This window comes from Canis lupus, chromosome 3, assembly GCF_048164855.1.
Source record: "Canis lupus baileyi chromosome 3, mCanLup2.hap1, whole genome shotgun sequence".
Lineage (NCBI taxonomy): Eukaryota > Metazoa > Chordata > Mammalia > Carnivora > Canidae > Canis > Canis lupus.
Genome location: NC_132840.1, coordinates 41,406,554 through 41,426,076, shown reverse-complemented (window position 1 = coordinate 41,426,076; position 19,523 = coordinate 41,406,554). Strand labels below are relative to the sequence as shown.

General features: G+C 35.2%; 1 protein-coding gene across 8 annotated transcripts in view; it reads left to right on the top strand.

Moving 5' to 3' along the window:
- Positions 1 to 19,523, top strand: part of DOCK7 (dedicator of cytokinesis 7) — a 219,588-nt gene that overhangs the window by 130,918 nt on the left and 69,147 nt on the right. For 6 of the 8 annotated variants that reach the window (XM_072820523.1, XM_072820522.1, XM_072820527.1 and 3 more), the window contains 8 exons: positions 2,590 to 2,754; positions 4,453 to 4,622; positions 12,269 to 12,361; positions 13,568 to 13,657; positions 14,595 to 14,690; positions 16,561 to 16,701; positions 16,792 to 16,905; positions 18,425 to 18,595. In XM_072820523.1, the coding sequence (XP_072676624.1) occupies positions 2,590 to 2,754; positions 4,453 to 4,622; positions 12,269 to 12,361; positions 13,568 to 13,657; positions 14,595 to 14,690; positions 16,561 to 16,701; positions 16,792 to 16,905; positions 18,425 to 18,595 (1,040 nt within the window). The remainder of the gene's footprint in view (positions 1 to 2,589; positions 2,755 to 4,452; positions 4,623 to 12,268; positions 12,362 to 13,567; positions 13,658 to 14,594; positions 14,691 to 16,560; positions 16,702 to 16,791; positions 16,906 to 18,424; positions 18,596 to 19,523) is intronic. The other 2 variants (XM_072820525.1, XM_072820526.1) reach the window with 1 other exon arrangement.

Sequence of the window (19,523 nt, the reverse complement as noted above, 5' to 3'; positions counted from 1 at the left end):
AAACATTTAAAGATGAGTAGGAGTCAGAGAGGTAAATAACTAGTCCAAGGGGATGAAATAGTATGCGCATGGTATATAGACAGATATATGAACTGGGAAACTTTCGAGGAATTGTAAGTCACAAATTAGAGTGTTGTTGTTTAGAGATGATCATTGGTGGTGAGGGAGAGGAAATGGAATCTTCTATGATACTTTAGGGGAATTGGGACTATAATTCTATAAGGAATCCATAGCTTTTGAAGGGTCTGGCCTTTTTTTTTTTTTTTTTTTTGAAGGGTCTGGTCTTAATTATGGAAGTAATGTGACCCAATTTGGTTTTTATAAAGATGAGTGTGCTACATGGAGATGGGTTGAAAGTGGGGAAAATCTGGAGGCAGAGAAACAAATTGGTAATCTTATAGAACTTCTTACAACAAACTATGAGGTCCTGCTGAAACATGAGATGACAGTGAGTTGGAGAGGAGAGGTGGGTTAAGAAGAAATGTTGAGGAGCTTGTCACAGGAGTCATAGGAGAAGGTTTTAAGGAAAACACCAATTTTGTAGATGATGTAAATAAAATAATAATGCAATAGTAACAAACATTTGCATAGTAAATAGGTCGATAATATTGCTGTGTGCTTTATTTACATTAATGTATGAAATGCTCACAACTCTATGCGTAGGTATTATTACCACTGAAGTAGAGTGATGAACACTGTGCTTGAAAATTTGCCTAAGGATTCAGACCCAAACAACTGACTCCAGAGTCCTAGTCTTCTTACCTACTAAAGAGGTGAAATTAACTGGTGAAATTAACAAGAAGAGTTTTAGTCAAACAGTGAAAGTAGAATTAAGTAGTGCATAGCACATGGTGAAAGGAACACAAAATGTATACCCTATTCTTAAATTTGGTTAAAATAGGAAACTGGGTTGATTAATGCATAAGAATGGAGTCATTTGAGCATGTTTATGTGCTTTGAGAAACTAGTGGAGGGGGGAGAAAAATATAAGATACAGAGATGCTAAAAGGTTTAATGAAGCAAGCCTATAGGACAAGAGTGATGTGATTATTGTTACATGCTAGAGGAGCACTGCTTCCTTTGGCAGGGAAATAAAAATGGTTTCAGATTTGGAGAAATTTATAGTAAAATGTTGAGGACTTTAATACTTTATAAATTCCTACTGTGAGATAAAAAGTAGAATTTCCTGAGGAGGGAATAATGTGGACCTGAGCTTTTTTTTTTTTTTTTTTCTTTTTTAAGATTTCGTTTATTTATTCATGAGAGACAGAGAGACAGACAGAGAGAGAGAGAGAGAGAGGCAGAGACACAGGCAGAGGGAGAAGCAGGCTCCATGCAGGGAGCCTGACGTGGGACTTGATCCTGGGTCTCCAGGATCAGGCACTGAGCTGAAGGCAGCGCTAAACTGCTGAGCCACCCGGGCTACCCTGGACTTGAGTTTTAAGAAGGATTCTGATGGTTTGAATAGCTACTGTGAGGAAAAGGAATTAAGCAGGAACACAGATAAAATTGCTATAGCCCACTCAGGCCTCTGCATCTCTAGTTTCTTTTCTAGTTCAGTATATATAGATTAATCTTCCCACATGTCCAATTTTTTTAAGTGTTTTATTTATTGGAGAGAGAAAGAGAGCTTGAGTAGAGGTGGAGGATTGTGGTGGGTGGGACAGGGAAAGAGGGAGAAGCAGACCCCCCCGCCATGAGCTGGGAGCCCCACATGGGGCTCCATTACAGGACCCCAAGATCATGACCTGAGCTGAAGGCAGATTCTTAACCAACTGAGCCACTCAAGTGTCCCTTCCTACCTGACCACTTTATTGGATCCTTCCACTTTTAGGAAAATTTAATTGATCTCATTTCTGTTCATAATTTCCTGTCTTGATTAAATAAATCATAGACTCTGAGGCTTTATCAAAGCCCACAATGGCTGTTTATTTTACCCATTTATTTAGTGTGCTACCAGAATTTCTCAACTTTTGAAAAATGCTCGTTACATACTATCTTGAATGACTGGGTAGGTATTGCTTAGCCTGGCATTTAAAAATGCTGTACTGTCTTACCTCAGCTTGTTTTTCTAGCCACCTAATCCTTTTCCCAATTCACTCATGTCAGTCACGTTGCTCCTTCACGATCATCTTTTTTTAGTTTTTTAAGTTGATATTTTTAATAATCCACTTTCATTGTTAATATTTTTTAAACGAGTAACACTTGCTCATTGTATGTTAAGTTTTCAGTCATCTTTAAAACAAGAAGTGACTTTTCAAAGGTGATACACAAGACAGGTTTCTTTTTCTTTTGTGCTTTGTATTGTTTTACAAAATAATGGGTACCTGTCAGTTGAGGTTTTGTTTTTTGATTGAACAAACCTATATACTTTTCATGTTAAATTAGTAAAATAAATGTTTTAAAATTTTGTTTAGAAAAGTAATTTTGATTCAGCTAATATATCATTAAAATCAACACCAAATATCATCTTTATATACTTTGCATAATCCCTATACTTAACACATATAGAGATGATAAAACGCTGATCTTTTTGGAATTTGCAGTTTAAAAAAATTAATGCAAAAATGTGTTCCTCCTTCTTAAAAGTTAATCTAGGTCAAGCATCATTTGAAGCCATGGCATCAATTATAAATCGGCTCCACAAAAACTTGGAAGGAAATCATGACCAGCATGGCAGGAATAGCCTTCTCTCATCATATATCTATTACGTTTTTCGCCTACCAAATACTTACCCTAATTCACCATCACCAGGTACTATATTCCTTTTATTCTGAAACTCCCTTGCATAGATTGTATGTTTGCAGCAAGATTAAAATAATCTTGTAGTTCTAGTGGGATATGTTCATTCAATAGCAAGTATTTATTGAGTGCCTGCTGAATGGCATGGACTATGCTAGGTGCTAGAGTTACAAGGATAATTAAGTTACATCTTCAGGCATCATTATTTATACAGCTTCCTTTAATTTTAATTAGAGCTTGGTTCAATTAATTCTTGGAAAGGAACCTTGAAAATCAGTTCTGTGTCTGTGGAAACATTTTATCATTCTTTGTTTTGGTAAGATAAGTAGAATTTTTGTCATTTGGAATGCTGGACATTAAAGAAGAAATAACTGGTAACTTTGTGAAACCTAATTAATATAAAAGATTATTCTCCAGAAAAGTACTGATCTCTTCATGGCCAATAAAATTATATACCCTTTGTGAACAGCAGGGCCCAAAATGATTACTTGCTTTTTTGTATGAAACTGGTGACGATATGGTAGTGGGCGTGAAGTAGGGGGAGATGTCTTAGTTTGAATAACTCTTTGTTAGTTAATGATTCGGTTATGCGTACCTTTCAACCTGCTCATGTATTTGTATGAGTCATCATTCATTACTAATGATAATGGTAAGTGCCCTTTTCCAGCTATTGGCAACATTAACATTAATAATGGTGATAAATACATATGACATTCATTATGAAAACTAGACATAATAGTAATCCGACTTAAGTTTTAGCTCATTTTATTTCTTAATTGCAAAAAGAGCAGTAATTGACTCATATTCTGGGTTGTGATTTACTATGTCGATTTTTAAAATTATAGTATTTGAGGCTCTGAAGGTATATTGTGGACTAGATGTGTTCAATGCTCCATTATTTTACTCTTTCATTCAATATAGTATTCCGTAGTTTTTGCAAAACATCTTGTTTAAATGCTGAGCTGAAAGATTGTGTGAATTAATTAGTTGACAGGTGTGTATCATTTGCAAATATGAAGGATTTCTTTAAGAAAAGTGGAGATAAATTGAGGATATAGTTGCTGGGTATTTTTATGTTCATAGAATATGGTTGAATGATGGTTGAACATAGTTGATGCTAGACAGAGAAATTCTTGCCTTTCTAACGTGGGCTTGAGTATACATATGTATGTATATCATAAGGATGCTACTTTGTTATAGTTCAAATTGTCATTGATGATACAAACAAAACAGTCTCATTTAAGAGATGTTGACAGTAAATTGGCTGTCCTTGTAGGGACTGTGTCAAGGACAGAGTAGGAAGGGTGGGAGAAAGGAAGAGCCATCAGCTGGATTATTTTGGGTCTTCAATACACTCATATCTAAAGTGAAAATAATATGTGTGCATGGTGTGTTTGTGTTTTCTATCTTGTTTTTTAGTGTATATTTAATATATAATCAGAAACATTGAGAAGATACTGACTTTATCATTGCATGTGGTTCTGTCAACCACTGTAAAATAGACTATTTTGGTGTAGCTATCATTAAGTTTTGTGTGTTTTTTTATTCACAGTATTTTTTCATTTATAAATAAAAGCAATTTTTAAAAATTAAAAAATAAAAGCAATTTATGATTTTGGGGGAATTTTGTAAAGTGGCAGAGATTATTTTCAGGTGCTTTCCTGACTAATTTCTTTGTCTAATTATGTGCTATTTTATATACAATTATAGGTCCTGGGGGTTTGGGAGGATCAGTGCATTATGCCACAATGGCTAGATCTGCTGTGAGACCTGCAAGCCTTAATTTAAATCGTTCTCGGAGCCTTAGTAATAGTAATCCAGATATATCTGGGACTCCCACGTCACCAGATGATGAAGTACGGTCAATCATTGGCAGTAAGGTAAACTGAAGATACTCTTTTTTTTTTTTTTAAAGATACTCTTTTATGTATTTGATTTTCAGTTGATGAATAAGTGAGAAGTGTCCAATTTTAATTTATTCTTAATTTAAAAATATATTTGAGTTAGTAACAGGGAAGACATTGTACTTTTCTATTCTATCAGTATACACAAAGTGTCTAATGTTTCTACTAAATAGGCTTGCTATTACAAACTGGTTTGTGTATTTTGCTCAAGAAAATCTGCCAAATTCAGAAATTTGTCCAGGATGACCATTCCATATAACTCGTTTTTGTCTGTGTGATAATCCATTCTTTAAAAAATGACTACATTAATTTCCTATAAAATTAAAAGAGACCTATCTGACTGCTGTGTAGAAAGGACATAACATCATTGATTTAAAATATGAACCTCCATCCCTTCTCTGAAACATATCAAGACCAGTGATTAGCTTTGATTGCTAATAGAGCTGCCTTTCACTGGAAAACTCTTTATAAGATGCACCAGGACTTGAAAAATATGATTTACTTAATAATGGTTAATGATTATTCCAAGTAGCAAGTGATAGGCCAGCTGGTATAAGATCCAGCTATATTTTGTTTACAGCATCTTTATTAACTCCCCTCCAAAAAATTTAAGGAGTTATTATTACCTTTTTATAGGTAAGATATAAAAATAACTCCAATTTTAAACAAACTGGGAGAAAGAACAGTTTAGACTGAGGCCCAAAAATCATGTTATGTTGTGTTTTGACCAAACCATTTCAAATGTAATTTTTGCTATTGGAAGGGAGGAAGATACCATTGTTGTTAGAATCATAGCCAACTTTTCTTTGGCACTTTTAGTCTATTAACTAGGATCTGAGGAAAAATTAATAAACATGTTTTAGCATCTGTGTTTAACCTTTAGCCTGAACTATTTATGGATTTTTTTTAAACAATCTGGGTTTGTTATGTGAAATACTTGAACATTGGTCAAAAGCCTCAGAACTACTCATATCTGCTCATATAGTCACAGAAATTTTACATTCAAAAGCTTTTTTCTTAAGATTTTATCTATCCATGAGAGACACAGAGAGAGAGAGAGAGAGGCAGAGGCACAGGCAGAGGGAGAAGCAGGCTCCCTATGGGTAGTCCGATGTGGAACTTGATCCCAGAACCCTGGGATCACAACCTGAGCCAAAGGCAGATGCTTAACCACTGAGCCAGGTGCCCTACATTTAGAAGCTTCTAATGAACTTAAGCATTGCTCTTTAAAGTAACTTAAGTAATTTTTAAAGTAATTGCTCACAGATCAAAAATATATTTTGTAGCCTTATATTTTGAATAATAAACATATATTTCAGTAACTTACAGGACTATACAGATATTACTCTAATTAAACAACTTCCAATTTTTGTAAATTCCGAGAGAATGATGTGCAGATATTAACTTGAGTAATATAGCAATTGCTGTATTCTCCCCCTATATATTTCCATCTTTAGAGAAAAGAACTTAGGTTTTTTATCCTTGTATTCATCCTCAGTTGTACCTCATTGTAGTAGTACTTAGCATTATTTATATACTATGAATATAGTTCTTCTGTAGAATGAGTCTGATTTTTGAAATAATAAGAAATTTTCCTATCAAAGAGCCTATGGAAATGAAAAAGACACTATTGTCCTCAAGGTTCTACTTTTAAAATGCTTCTTAATTTCTGTAAGATTTGCATTATGTCTCTTCTAGCATAATTCTAGAGTTTTCCTTTATATGATGTATTTGACAGATTATAACATCAAGATTTAGAACAAAGGTCTACATATATTGGAGTGATTATTTTCTGTTTTTCAAGTAGTTCATAAAATGAGACATAATAATGACATTAACTTCTGATGATATATAGTGTATGTTTAATGATGTATGTAAGCTTCTGAGACAGCCATTATAAGATGAGGATTTGTCTTATGACAACACAGCCTCTTCCTAATCAGGTTTTATTTAAATAGGTTTCATGTTTCCTCTTAGAAAATTTTTTGATAGTTACTTTATTTGGGACTGTCATTTAGTCATAATCTTATCTCATTGTTAAAATGATAAGGAATCTGAAGTTTATAGCTACTGTTCATTACCTGGAAATTCAAGATACTTTTTTTTAAAGATTTTTTTTGTGCGTGTGCGTGTGTGTGAGTGTGTGTGTGTGTGTGTGTGTGAGAGAGAGAGAGAGAGAGAGAGAGAGAATGAACAAATAGGGGGAGGGGGAGAGGGAGAAGCAGACTCCTCACTCATTGGGGAGCTTGACCTGAGACTTGATCCCAGGACCCTGAGATCATGACCTGAGCCCAAACCAAGAGTCCTATGCTTCACTGAGCCACCCAGGCACCCCAAGAAACTCTTTTTTAATGATTTTTGTCTTTCTCCTGCCTAGGCCATGGTCATACTCTAGACATTGTCATTACTAAGAACTTTAACTTATATAATCTTAATATCATGAATCTTGTTTTCTATTAGCTCCAGTGTTTCTCTCCAGTACCCCAGCTCCAACACTTTTCTGCAGTCTCCCATCATTTGATCTGATGACCTTTTACTGTGTCTCAATCCCTTAATGTTCTTTATTTGAGTTTAGCTAGCTTAAATTCCATGACCAATCAATGAAAAAATATTTAGGGGCACCTGGGTGGCTCACTGGTTGAGCATCTGCCTTCAGCTCAGGTCGTGATCCTAGGGATCATGTCTCCTGTCAAGCACCCCACTGACATGATAACTATCATTATAGTTATCCCTATTGTAATCAAACCTCAATTGCCTTATCCTCTCATTTCATTCACTTGCTTAGCCAAATCTCAAGCCATAGTTGAATCCGGTTGTCTGTCCGTGCCATTTTAGCACCTGTTTGGATAAACATGCCTTGAGAACTATCATGATGACTGGTCTCATTTGAAATGAAAAGCCTGAACCTAGAGAGAACCCTCAGTGCTGTCAGGCAATTAAACTATATTTCTCTATTCCGTTTACTTTCCCATTCTCCCAGAAAAAGATTTCATGCCTTATTCCCTTACCTGCACACCAGTCTTCCTTCTCACTTTTTCTCCTGCTTCATTGAGAAAATGGAAGCCATCAAAAGAATAATTTTATAGACTTTTACCACCATATCTACCTACCTACTACTATCTATGACTATCCACTGCTTAATACAATACTCTGCTTACAGATGAACTATCCATTTTTGTAAATCTGTTTGTAAAAAAACTCTTGTCCCGTCTCACCTACTCAGGATCCTCACTCTAGCAATTATTTTATCTCTCTGCTACATCATCAGTTGCTTCCTATCTACTAAGACATCCCATTCACATTATTTATCCCATTTTTATTTATCCCAAATTCTCTCTAGTATTTCAGTTATTGGCTTCCTTACTGTGTGTCTGCTACCTTTTGTAGTAGAACTCCTTTAGAGTTTCCTATACTAGCTATCTCCAATTCTTTTACTCCCATTCTCTTTACCATACTTCTGTCAGATACTGCTCCCATCTTCCACCTAGCCTGTCCTTGTTAATGTCACCAATGCTCTCCATGTTGCTAAATCCAGTGGTTAAACTCTTAACATTCAGCTTACTTGAACTTACTGCAGACTTGGACACAGTTAAATCCTTTCCTCCTTGGTTTATTCTATTCTCTTGCCCTCCAGGGCACTGCACTCTCTTGGTTTTCCTTTTACTTGACTGGTTATACCTTTTCGGTCTCTGTGGATTCCTCTTTTCCTGATCTCTTAATCTGGAAGCGCCCCAGGCCTCTCTCCTTATTTCTCTTGTCTTTTCTCTTTTCTCTCTATACTCACTTGCTTGATATTATCAAGTCCCCTGATTTTAAATGCCACTATACGCTAATGACTCTCAAATTATATTTCCGGTACAAATATCTCTCTGAAATTGTAAACTCTGCTGCCTTTCCTACATCTTTTTGTTCAGATTTGGATTGATGTTAAAGATGGAACCACTGCTCGCTACCACTTCTACTACCAGTTGGTCTGAACTACCATCTTCCTCAATCAGTGAAATGAACTTAAAAGATGGTTTCACTGCTTCCAACCCACACTCTCTTCACAACATAGCAAGCAGAACACTGCTTTAAAAGCTTAAGTCACAAGAAAGCAAAAGTTAGATTATGTCATTACAGAGGCCCCTGTTGTATTTAGTCAGGAGAGTGCAACTCTTGATTTTGGGGTTGTGAGTTCAAGCCCCATGTTGCTCATTCCTCTGAGCAAGATAATCCTACAACTAACTCCTACACCTTCTTTAAGCCTTTATTCAGAGGACCACCTTCTCAGTGAGGTCTACTCTGGCTACCTTATTTAAATGCATGTAACTGGTGTTTCTTTCTCTTCTGCCTTATCCTGGGGACTTCTGATCCCCTTATTTTGTTTCTTTATCTCATAACATTTACTACCTTTTAATGTAACATATAAATTAGTGGCTATGTTGATTTTTTAGTGTTTGTTTACCTGTATCACAGTATGAGCTCCATGAGGGCAGACATAATTGTTGAGTGATGTATCCTGAGCACCCATAATGGCCAGCATATTGAAGGTGCTCCATAGATACTCAGTGAATGAATGGTAGTAAGAATTGCAAGAATAAACTTTAAAAGTTGTGTTTTTAAAAAAAATTAAAGTTGTGTTTTTGTTTGCCTTCTTGCTGTTAAGATTAATTATATATTTAATAGTCTTAAGAGATTTGGCCTTATGAAAGTTTTGTTTTTTTTTTTTTAATTTTTATTTATTTATGATAGTCACACAGAGAGAGAGAGAGGCAGAGACATAGGCAGAGGGAGAAGCAGGCTCCATGCACCGGGAGCCCGATGTGGGATTCGATCCCGGGTCTCCAGGATCGTGCCCCGGGCCAAAGGCAGGCGCTAAACCGCTGCGCCACCCAGGGATCCCGAAAGTTTTGGTTTTATACCTTATTCTCTAATATAAAATGCAGAACTCCTAAAATTCAAGAATACTTACATCAATAGGATTTTATTACTCTACTGGCTGTAAAATCAGATTTGTGAGATCTTTTTCATAATTATTTTTGCCAAAACTGATCTCTTTGCCCTGGCAATATTCTTTTAACATTAAATATGTGATTATGACAAGTTTGAATTTTATTGTTTTTAATCAAATGCCAGTGCAGTTTTAAGTGGATATGTAGTTTCTTTATAATGTATCATTCCCTATTTTTAAATTTATTTTTTAACACTGAGAGCTCATTATGTGCTGGGCACTATGCTGAGGACTTGTGGATACAAAGCAAAATCTTTGAATTCTAACAGGAGTGTTGATATAAAGTCAAATACAATATGAGCCTGGCTCAGGGAAGGAGCCTATCTATATTTTAGGGACAAAATAATGTTGCAGAGATTTGACAAAAACAAAAACGCTTTCATGCACATGTGTACACATTCGTTTAATCTGTTCTGTTAGGTGGAGATCAGTAAACATAGCTATGACATTAGGAAATATCAGTGATGAATTTGCTTAACTAAGTTATGATACAATTCTTAGCTTTATAACACTTAAATTATGACAGTTATTTGCTTTATAAAATAATTGCTCATAGGTTTTCTTTAAATAGTTAGCTTTGACTTGATGCAATTGTAGCTGCTCAGTCTCAGTATTGTGGGCATAATATATGATGGCATGAAGAAATTTATTGTTTATTCTTACGTTATTGATTAGCATGTGGCTTAGTTTTAAAGGAAATTAAAGAGTTGAAAAATGAATTTAAGAGTACAGGAAAATTATTGGTATTGTGGAAACTTATGTTGGGAAGAGCACAATTGTAATGCTGCAAAACTCAGATGTTTATGTATTTTTGTAACATGAGTAGTGGTTGTAAAAACTGCAATTGGCAGAAAGAACTTTATACAGGGGAGACATAATTGGGGGGACTGCTGAAAACCTTTGTTTTAACTTATCTGCTGATTTGCTTTTATTTGAAATAATGGGGTTCTGTAAAGGTAGGTATCTTATTTTAAATAAATCTGATGACATAATTTTACTGGTATTAAATATTGTCTCATTTGCTTTTCTAGGAAGCATTTAAAAGAACATGCATAGGAAGTTTTTGTTAGAACTGTTTTTTGAGTGTTTAGTATATTTGAAGCATTGTATTTAGTAATTTACTTCCATTTTCAAATTTGTTTTTTGGATTTTGAGGGAGACTATCATTATTCCTATTTAATACTAAGAAACTGAAAAAAATTAGGTTACTTACCTCAGGTTTTACAATTAGTAAGCAGTATAACTTGGTCTTGAACTTCAACACTTGCTTACACAATCAGTATTAAAAATAAATGGAAATGGATGATCATTGTATCATTTCAACCACTCTGTATTTTTGGAAAAATAGGAGGAAAAGAAAGGGAAATATTCTCCCCAAATCTAAGCTCTTAAGAGTTAGCAGTTTGTTTTTCCTCCTTTTTCCTAATCCTCATTCCCTCCCATAGTACTGATACATGGGCTTCACTCCCAAGATTCTTACTTGTTCAGAGGTAAGGCCCTGCATATTCATTGTTGTTGACCTTCCCAGGTGATACACGTGTCTAACCAGTTGATTATTATTGTTACTACTCATGTTTTTCCTTTACCTATCTTTTGGTGCTTTCTGGAGTGGATGCATACTGACACCCTTATTTTTTTGGTCTCTTTATCTTGGGTTGTCTTACTCCAACAGTCCTCTAAAAGTCCCTTATAACTGGCTCCAGTTCTATTAGCAGACTTCCAGGCCACAGCCCAGGTTGCTGAATCAGGATTTCTGGGGATGGGGCCCAGAATCTGAATGTTATAAAATTTCCCAATTAATGATCAGTCAGATCTAAGAAATTAAAGCTCCAGTTCCCTTCACCCGGGATAGTATCTTTCAGAGAAGAACAGATGTAATTCACTTCTGATCATACACATTAGTAGCATATCAGATTAACTTCAGTGACAGTGACGGTGAAGATGTAATTCCTACAGACAGCGCCATCATAATGCTTTTCTTGATAATATTTATATAAAACAGTAGCCCATTTAATTACAACAAGCACAATAAAATTGAACACAACCCCCAAATCCACCAATATTTTTAGGTAAGAGCAAATATTAGTCATTTTCCCCCTAAATTCTTTTAATTTTCTAAATTTCTCCTGTTGGTCCCTTAAAAGAAAGTGAAAGAGGAAGCAAGGTCAAATAGAAGTATGGAATATCAATGCACACAAGTTTCAACCGATGAAAAAATGAAAGTAAAGTCTTTTAGACAAGAAGGAATGATTTTCTTTGATTTTTTTTTTCTTTTAAAACCTAGTTAGATTCAGAGGCAATTATGTTGCTAACTCATCCCATCTTCAAAGAGAATTTGGGGGGATGGTGCTGTGGGAACTTCAGTTGGTACTTCAAGGCGATCCCTTTATATAAAGATAAGTTTAAATGCTATAGTTAATGTTCTTTGTGATTTCAAAACAAATTATATTACATAATAAGGTAATTTTGGTGAACTAATATTTCTAGGTGCCTAAAAATGTTGGTTGCTTTAACAGTACTAATTAAAGACATGTTTGCTTTGGAAAGTCTAGATTTCTTTAAGAATAATTTATAGCATGCCACATGTAATATTTCTTTCCTTTCCAACTGCTTTCTATTATATGCTTAGGGTTTAGATCGCTCCAATTCCTGGGTTAACACTGGTGGTCCAAAAGCTGCCCCATGGGGATCCAACCCCAGTCCAAGTGCAGAGTCAACACAGGTGGTGTTTATATTAGAGGTTTCTTTATTGGCTGCTGATGTTTCCCTTTAGAACATTACTTTTAGTACATACTGTGATTTCAGTGGCTTGCTTTTTAATCATTAAAAAGTGTGTATTTTTGTTTACTTAGCACATTTTCCAACTACTATGCATGAATACCACCAATTGCACCAGTAATACTCTCCTTTCCTACTTCCTGTCTCCTCCTCCCCCCTTCCTATATTACCCTATCAGTATTTCAGTGCCTGCTGCTTATGCGATTGATGGCTTTGGTAACAGTTTCTACTGTAGGGGGGTAGCACGTTTTCAGTAGGAATTTTCAGAAATTTTGTTTGGACAAAACCTTGACAGTTTACCATCTGCTTTTGGTTTAAAGTGTAGCTATTGTCTTTTTTTCATTTAGTATTTACTGTCTTGTCTTTTTTTTTTTTCTTTCTTTTTTTTTTCTTTTATAATTACTGACTAGAAATCCTGGGACTAAGCTGAAATTAAATGTGAACAGTGTATGCTGTAAGATTTAATACCAAAAGCAAAAATCCATTTTTCTTTGTATTGTGTTGCAAAGTATGAAATTTGTTTATAACAGATGAAGTAGGTTTTGCTTACTTAAGTCTAGTTGCTTCATAGCTAATACTGCATGATTCCTCAAAATATACTTCTCATCTGTGTATTGGCTTTAGAGGGAAATGCTCTTATTCTTGAAGAATTTAATTCTGTGTTTAATATCGTAAATGTTTTATATTTGAAGTATATGGCAAATCTGAATAGTAGTTTTTGATAGTAGTGAAACACGAAAGAAACCATTCTAACCTTTTATTTTTCTTTATTGAATATAAAATTCTTAATTTCTTTATTTGGTCTGAGACCAGTGAGAAGTATGTTTTTACTTTTTTCATTTTCTTACTAGATGTGCGCATGTGTATAGATCACACAGATAAAAGTTTCATTCTTTGCAGCACTCTGAATTTATATAATCCTTAAAATACCCATTTTTTTTTTACTAAAAATATATAGAAACCATTTTGATACTTCTATTGCACTGTCATTAAAGCAGCTTAAAATGGTGAAAATTAGATGAGCAATAATAAAACAGTTGTTGAAACCACAGGAAAACTATTTTAAAAATTGTGTGTAACCCTTGAGCTGCAAAGTCATCCACAGCAGACTTTAATGTTATCTCGTCATTCATTCACCTCCACTCCATAGGCTATGGATCGAAGTTGTAATCGTATGTCTTCGCACACAGAGACGTCAAGTTTCTTACAAACATTAACGGGACGCTTACCAACTAAAAAGGTAGATTCATATGAAGACAATCCATATAGGGGGAAAATTCCAACAATTAAATAGATGTAAGATTTCTTTACGTAACCAGTATGTTACAGTAATTACATTTAAATTATTTGTTTAAAAATACATTTGAGCAAGCACTGCTTGTCTGATGCCTTTTTGGGCATACCACTCCAGTGTATGCTCTTTTATATTATTAAAATGTTTATAACTTTGGGATTGACTGTTTGAAATCAAATTTGATCATCAAATTTTAGTACCAAAAATGTATCAACTCTGAATTCTGTTTCTGTAACTGCTTCTGTTTTGTGTTTTAAATCTCCAGGGAAAGGAAGATGAGTTAGAAAAATTATCACTCTTAGTAAGATATGTTGATTTGCTTCCCTTATGCACAGTTTTGTTAGTCCTTTTTCATATTGATATACACTACTTTGCAAATGCTTTGTATGCATATCCATTATAAGGCAGGAATTTTCTGCTGTGTTTATAAAAAGACTTCAGATACCTGAAAACTTGAAAATTAATGGCTTATATCAATGTTTAAATTTTTGAAGGTATTTCCTAAATTGTACCAGCAAAGTTCATGAATGTAGTTACATATGTTGAAATATGTATTTAAGGCACAAACAAGATCGTATTTGTAACTGTCAGTTTTTGATCTAGTTTCTGTTTGCAGGTACAATTTAGGAGGCTATTTCCCACCTGTCCTTTTAAAATTACATTTTACTGCAAGATAACATGTAATTTTTTCAGCTGTTCAACATGCTACCGTCTTACATGTACCAACAGCCGTTTCGTTAATGGGTGTCCTCACTGCATCATTGAATGGTTCACATGCCTTATTTTGCTTATTCTCATATCTTCATTTGTAATTGCATTATTATTTGGTTTGTGTTATCAGCAGATATGACTTTGATAATAACTTTGGATTTATTCTGGATAGCTTTTTCATGAGGAGCTGGCTTTGCAGTGGGTTGTTTGCAGTGGCAGCGTTCGGGAATCAGCTTTGCAACAAGCCTGGTTCTTTTTTGAGTTAATGGTGAGCAAGCTAAACACATTTCTTTATACTGTTTTCCTTAGTTAACAGCTTTGTGTTAGTTCATTATTTTATCCGAAAAATCCTTTTCCATTGCCCCCTTATGATTTTACATGTGCCTCCAAGACAAATTACATTTATTACATCTCTAAATAAACACTGTGGACACTGAGCACAACTTAGGTGGAATTATAAACTTCTTGTTAACTATTTTTTAGAGATGATTGCAGAACCAGCTATCTTTTTTTTTCCCCAGCTATCTTTTTAAAGGAAACGTGATACATTATTTCTTAGTGTGGACATGGCTATTAAAATGGCAGTATTGTAGATTTCATCCCAAACATAGATAAAAAGGGCTTTCGAGATCTTTACAGCTTTTCGAAAGCTCTTAGGGAAATGCCACTTACAGCCAATTAAAAAGCAACACTTTTTGCTCAATTTAATCAATGGTATTAAAAATAAATGAATTCATATCTTAGTATTTATATATACATAAACACATATATACACAAAGGCAGAAAAGATTGGCTAAGTGTGTACAGAGTGGTAGCACTGTCCTTGTGGACTGGGTATTATCAAGGCACAGAGATTAAGTAGCTTGTCTAAGTTGGTATAGCTTTTAAATAGCAGAACTATGATTCAAACTCAGGCGTACTGGCACTAGAGACATTTCTCTTTAACCTCTAAGAAGCTGAAGTCATTGAAACTTTTTCTTCCAAAAGAGAAATGTGTAAAAAAATAAAGGAAAACAAAACAACAAAAAGAGAAAGGAAGAGAAACAAAAGGAGCTTCCAGAGTACATCATAGGGTAATTCTCAACATTGAATGTTACCTATATTGGGGATAAGAGGAAAATTTTTCTACAGATTTACTAATCCACAAAAGAAAGTAAGCCAGGGACCCTATATAATAAGTGATGGGCAACTCATTTTTTCCACTAGAGAATAAACACCAAGTTTTGTAATTCTTGTGCTTTTAATATAAGATCAAACTGTAATTTTGACTTATTTTTTGATGGTCTTTATATGTGTGTTCAAATTAGTTTAGAATAGTAAAAATGCTGCAGTTTAAGACTTAGCTCTGCTATTTATTAATTGTTGAACCTTGGCTTCAATTTCCCTGAATTCTATATTACTATTACCACATTGTTGTAATAGGAATCAAAATTTGGATGCATTCTTTTGAAAGGTTTTTATATTTGAGAGAGAGAGCACACATGAGTATGTGGTGGGAGAGGCAGAGGGAGAGCATCTCCAGCATTCTCCATATTGGGTGTGGAGCCTGCTGTAGGGCTGGATCCCACAACCCTTGAGATCATGACCTGAGCTGAAACCAAGAGTAGGACGCTCAATCAGCTAAGCCACTCAGGTGCTCCCAGAAGCATTTTGTACATGTAAATCACTTTAATTTTTACCTAATATCTTATTCTTATTGAGTCATCAGTGTTTAATGTACATTCACCATATGTCACTTAGATATTGTTAGATATTGAAGACACTGCAGTGGAGTCAATGTTTCTAGTCTCTCAAAGCTTAACAGTTTGGGGGATATGGAATGTCAAAATGTTGTCTTAGAAGATTTCATTTAAAACCATTTTAATGGGTAAAATATTTTTCTGTTCATATTCATAATTCTTTTCGTATTGATAGCCAGAATAATTTTATGAAGGTGATACAGTGATTGAGTTGAACTGTGTTTGATATTTCTCAGGAACATACAAAATATTGCAGGGAGATTTTAAAAATATTTGAGGAGCTAGAAGTATTCCAGCTATCTGTTAAGTCACACAGTATAATGAAGAAATAGCCCTAATGTGATTAACTGTTAATTGCCTTCAAAAGAAATTAAACTGATGGCTTATTTATTTTTTCAGGTAAAGAGCATGGTGCATCATTTATATTTTAATGATAAACTTGATGCACCAAGGAAAAGTCGTTTTCCAGAACGTTTCATGGATGATATTGCAGCTCTTGTCAGTACAATTGCTAGTGATATAGTTTCACGATTTCAGAAGGTAATAACTTTTTAAAAAATCAAAAAATTACCAAGATCACATTAAACTATCATGCTTTTAATTGTTTTTGTTTTTTATTATGTTTTCCAGGACACAGAAATGGTTGAGAGACTCAACACAAGCCTTGCATTCTTTCTCAATGATCTGTTATCTGTTATGGATAGAGGATTTGTTTTTAGCCTTATTAAGACCTGCTATAAACAGGTAATGCATAATTAATTAATTAACGCATAATTAACAAATAATTTAAATACTGTTTGCTGTTTTTAGAGTTGCTGAGTGATCTGCGAAAACACATTCATATATTAATGGTTTTAAAAAGCAGCATTTTTTTAAAGATTTATTTTATTTTAGAGCATAGTGGGAGGGGAAGAGGGAGAGGCTCGAAGAGAGAATCTCAAGTAGACTCTGCACTGAGTCCGCTTACTCCACATGGGGCATGATCTCCCAACCCTGAGATCATGTCCTGAGCTGAAATCAAAAGTCAGTCATTCCGTGGATGGCGCCACCCAGGTACCCCCAAAAGCAGTGTATTTTGGAGGCACCTGGGTGGCTTAGTTGGTTGAATGTCTGACTTTTGATTTCAGCTTAGGTCATGATCTCAGGGTCTTGGGATTAAGCCCTGCATCGGGCTTCCAGCGGGGGAGTCTGCTTGTCCCTTCTCCCTCTGGCCCTCCTCCTGCTCTCTCTCTCTCTCTCTCAAATCTTTAAAAAAATAAAATCAGAGTATTTTTATTAGTAAGGCAAAAATAAATTCCATTTGTTTAATGAGGACACAGGACTATGGCAGGCTGGTATCTGTACAGCTGACATTTCCTTGGTTTTACTGGCCAAGACATGACTCTGATTCCCATTCTCAAGCAGATCATCAAGTCACTAGTCTAAATGTTAAGTGTAACTGTGTAACAGCTCTTGGGGTCCTATCCCAGCTTTGTTGAGGAGTTGGAATCCTGTGGATGGGAGAAGGGAGCATGGGATGCAGTGCCTGTGCAACATTTCCCAGCTGGTCCACAGCCTTATTTCTGAGAATTACTAGTTCAGAATGCTGTTTGGCAGTCAAATATTTAGAATTTGAAGATCTATTCTATCAGATGCCTTTATTATATGTTTCATTCATTCATTCATTCATTCATTCATTCATCCGTTCATCCATTCATCATTTTAGAGAGTACACACATGAGTGGGGAGAAGGGGAGAGAGGGAATCCCAAACAGACTCTGCACATTGAATATGAGCCCGACTCAGCATTTGTTCCCACAGCCCCGAGATCATGACCTGAACTGAAAGCAAAAGTTGGACACTCCACTGACTGAGCCACCCAGGCACCCCGTATGTTCCTTTTAATAGAAAAATTAGAACTATATGTGGGCACTGACTGACTTGAAAATATTGTCAGCAGTATGTCAGCAGTATGACTTCCTAGTGTTTGCCAAACATTGAGTTAGACCCCAGGGATGCCAAAGCTATTAAGTCAGTGTATATATGTCTCCTCAAAGTAGCATATATATGTCGCCTCAAAGTAGCTTATCTTGCAGCTGGGTGAATGGACAAATAGGTTAACACAGGGTGCTAATAATCCAAAGAGTGGATCATTTCTTCTATGAAGTTATTTTGGTGGTATCCACAAAACCCAAACTGCTCACTAAGTAATCTGTCATCCTGATGTTGGCTTGAGAAATGATATATTCAATTGGTGTTCTTTTATTTATGTGATGCTTACAAGGTATCTTCAAAGCTTTATTCATTACCAAACCCAAGTGTCTTGGTGTCCTTGAGACTGGATTTTCTGCGAATTGTCTGTAGCCATGAGCACTATGTTACGTTAAACTTGCCCTGCAGTCTGCTTACTCCACCTGCATCACCATCACCTTCTGTTTCTTCTGCAACATCTCAGGTATGCAAAGTGTCTGAAAAAAAAATTTGTTTAAGCCTATGTTTATAAGAAGCCATTGTAAACACTGGAAAAAATGATAAATACTGTTGAATAATAGCTATGTGATAGGCTCCATACTAAGTGCTTTATAAGTATGAATTATTTGCTCCTTAAAGCAATTCTAGGAGGTAAGTTCTATTATTTTCATTTTACATAGGAAACATAGAAGAGTCATTAGCTTACCTGAGGTCACACGGTAATAAGTGGCCGAGTGAGGCTTTGAATCAAGGCACATTTTGACTTTATTCCAGAGCCCAAGTTCTTAACTACTATGTTGTCTTCCTTGTACAGATTTATGTACATCCATGTGAGGGAATTCACTTATCTAAGCTTGTTTAGATGTTTTCATAGATTGGGTTTTCTTGAAGATGCAAGGTTGTCTTGAGTTCTGGATGAAAAATGTTTACTAGGGAATCAAGACCTGTGAAAGGAAAAGAAATGAAGTAGCAGAGAAAGAAGGCAAACTGCAGTGCAGTCCTGAGAAAGCCCTGCCTCCCTCTTTCGTACCTAGAAAACCAAAAGGAGAACTAAATGGTTATTCCTAAGGTTTTATTGTGTGGCAGTGGACTTCAGCAGCTAGTAGTTTCTGTCAAGACAAAAAGGGGATATCATAGCAAGTTATAATGTGTCTTATCAACAGATTGAGATAAAGGGCTTTTCTAGTTTTAGTGTCAGAGAAGCCTGGTTCTTCCCTCTCGTGAAACGTTCTTTCTGCTATATAATTCCTGAAGCAAATAAGATAAGATTTCTTAATTTCTTCAAGTCAAAATTGATCTTAACTTTTTGTAATTTTTTTGAGTTATTTAATTCCTGGGTGTAATTCCCTAGCCTAGATCAGTCTTAGATGCGTGATAAAAAAAATTTTTTTAACTTCATTTAGCTTAGAAAA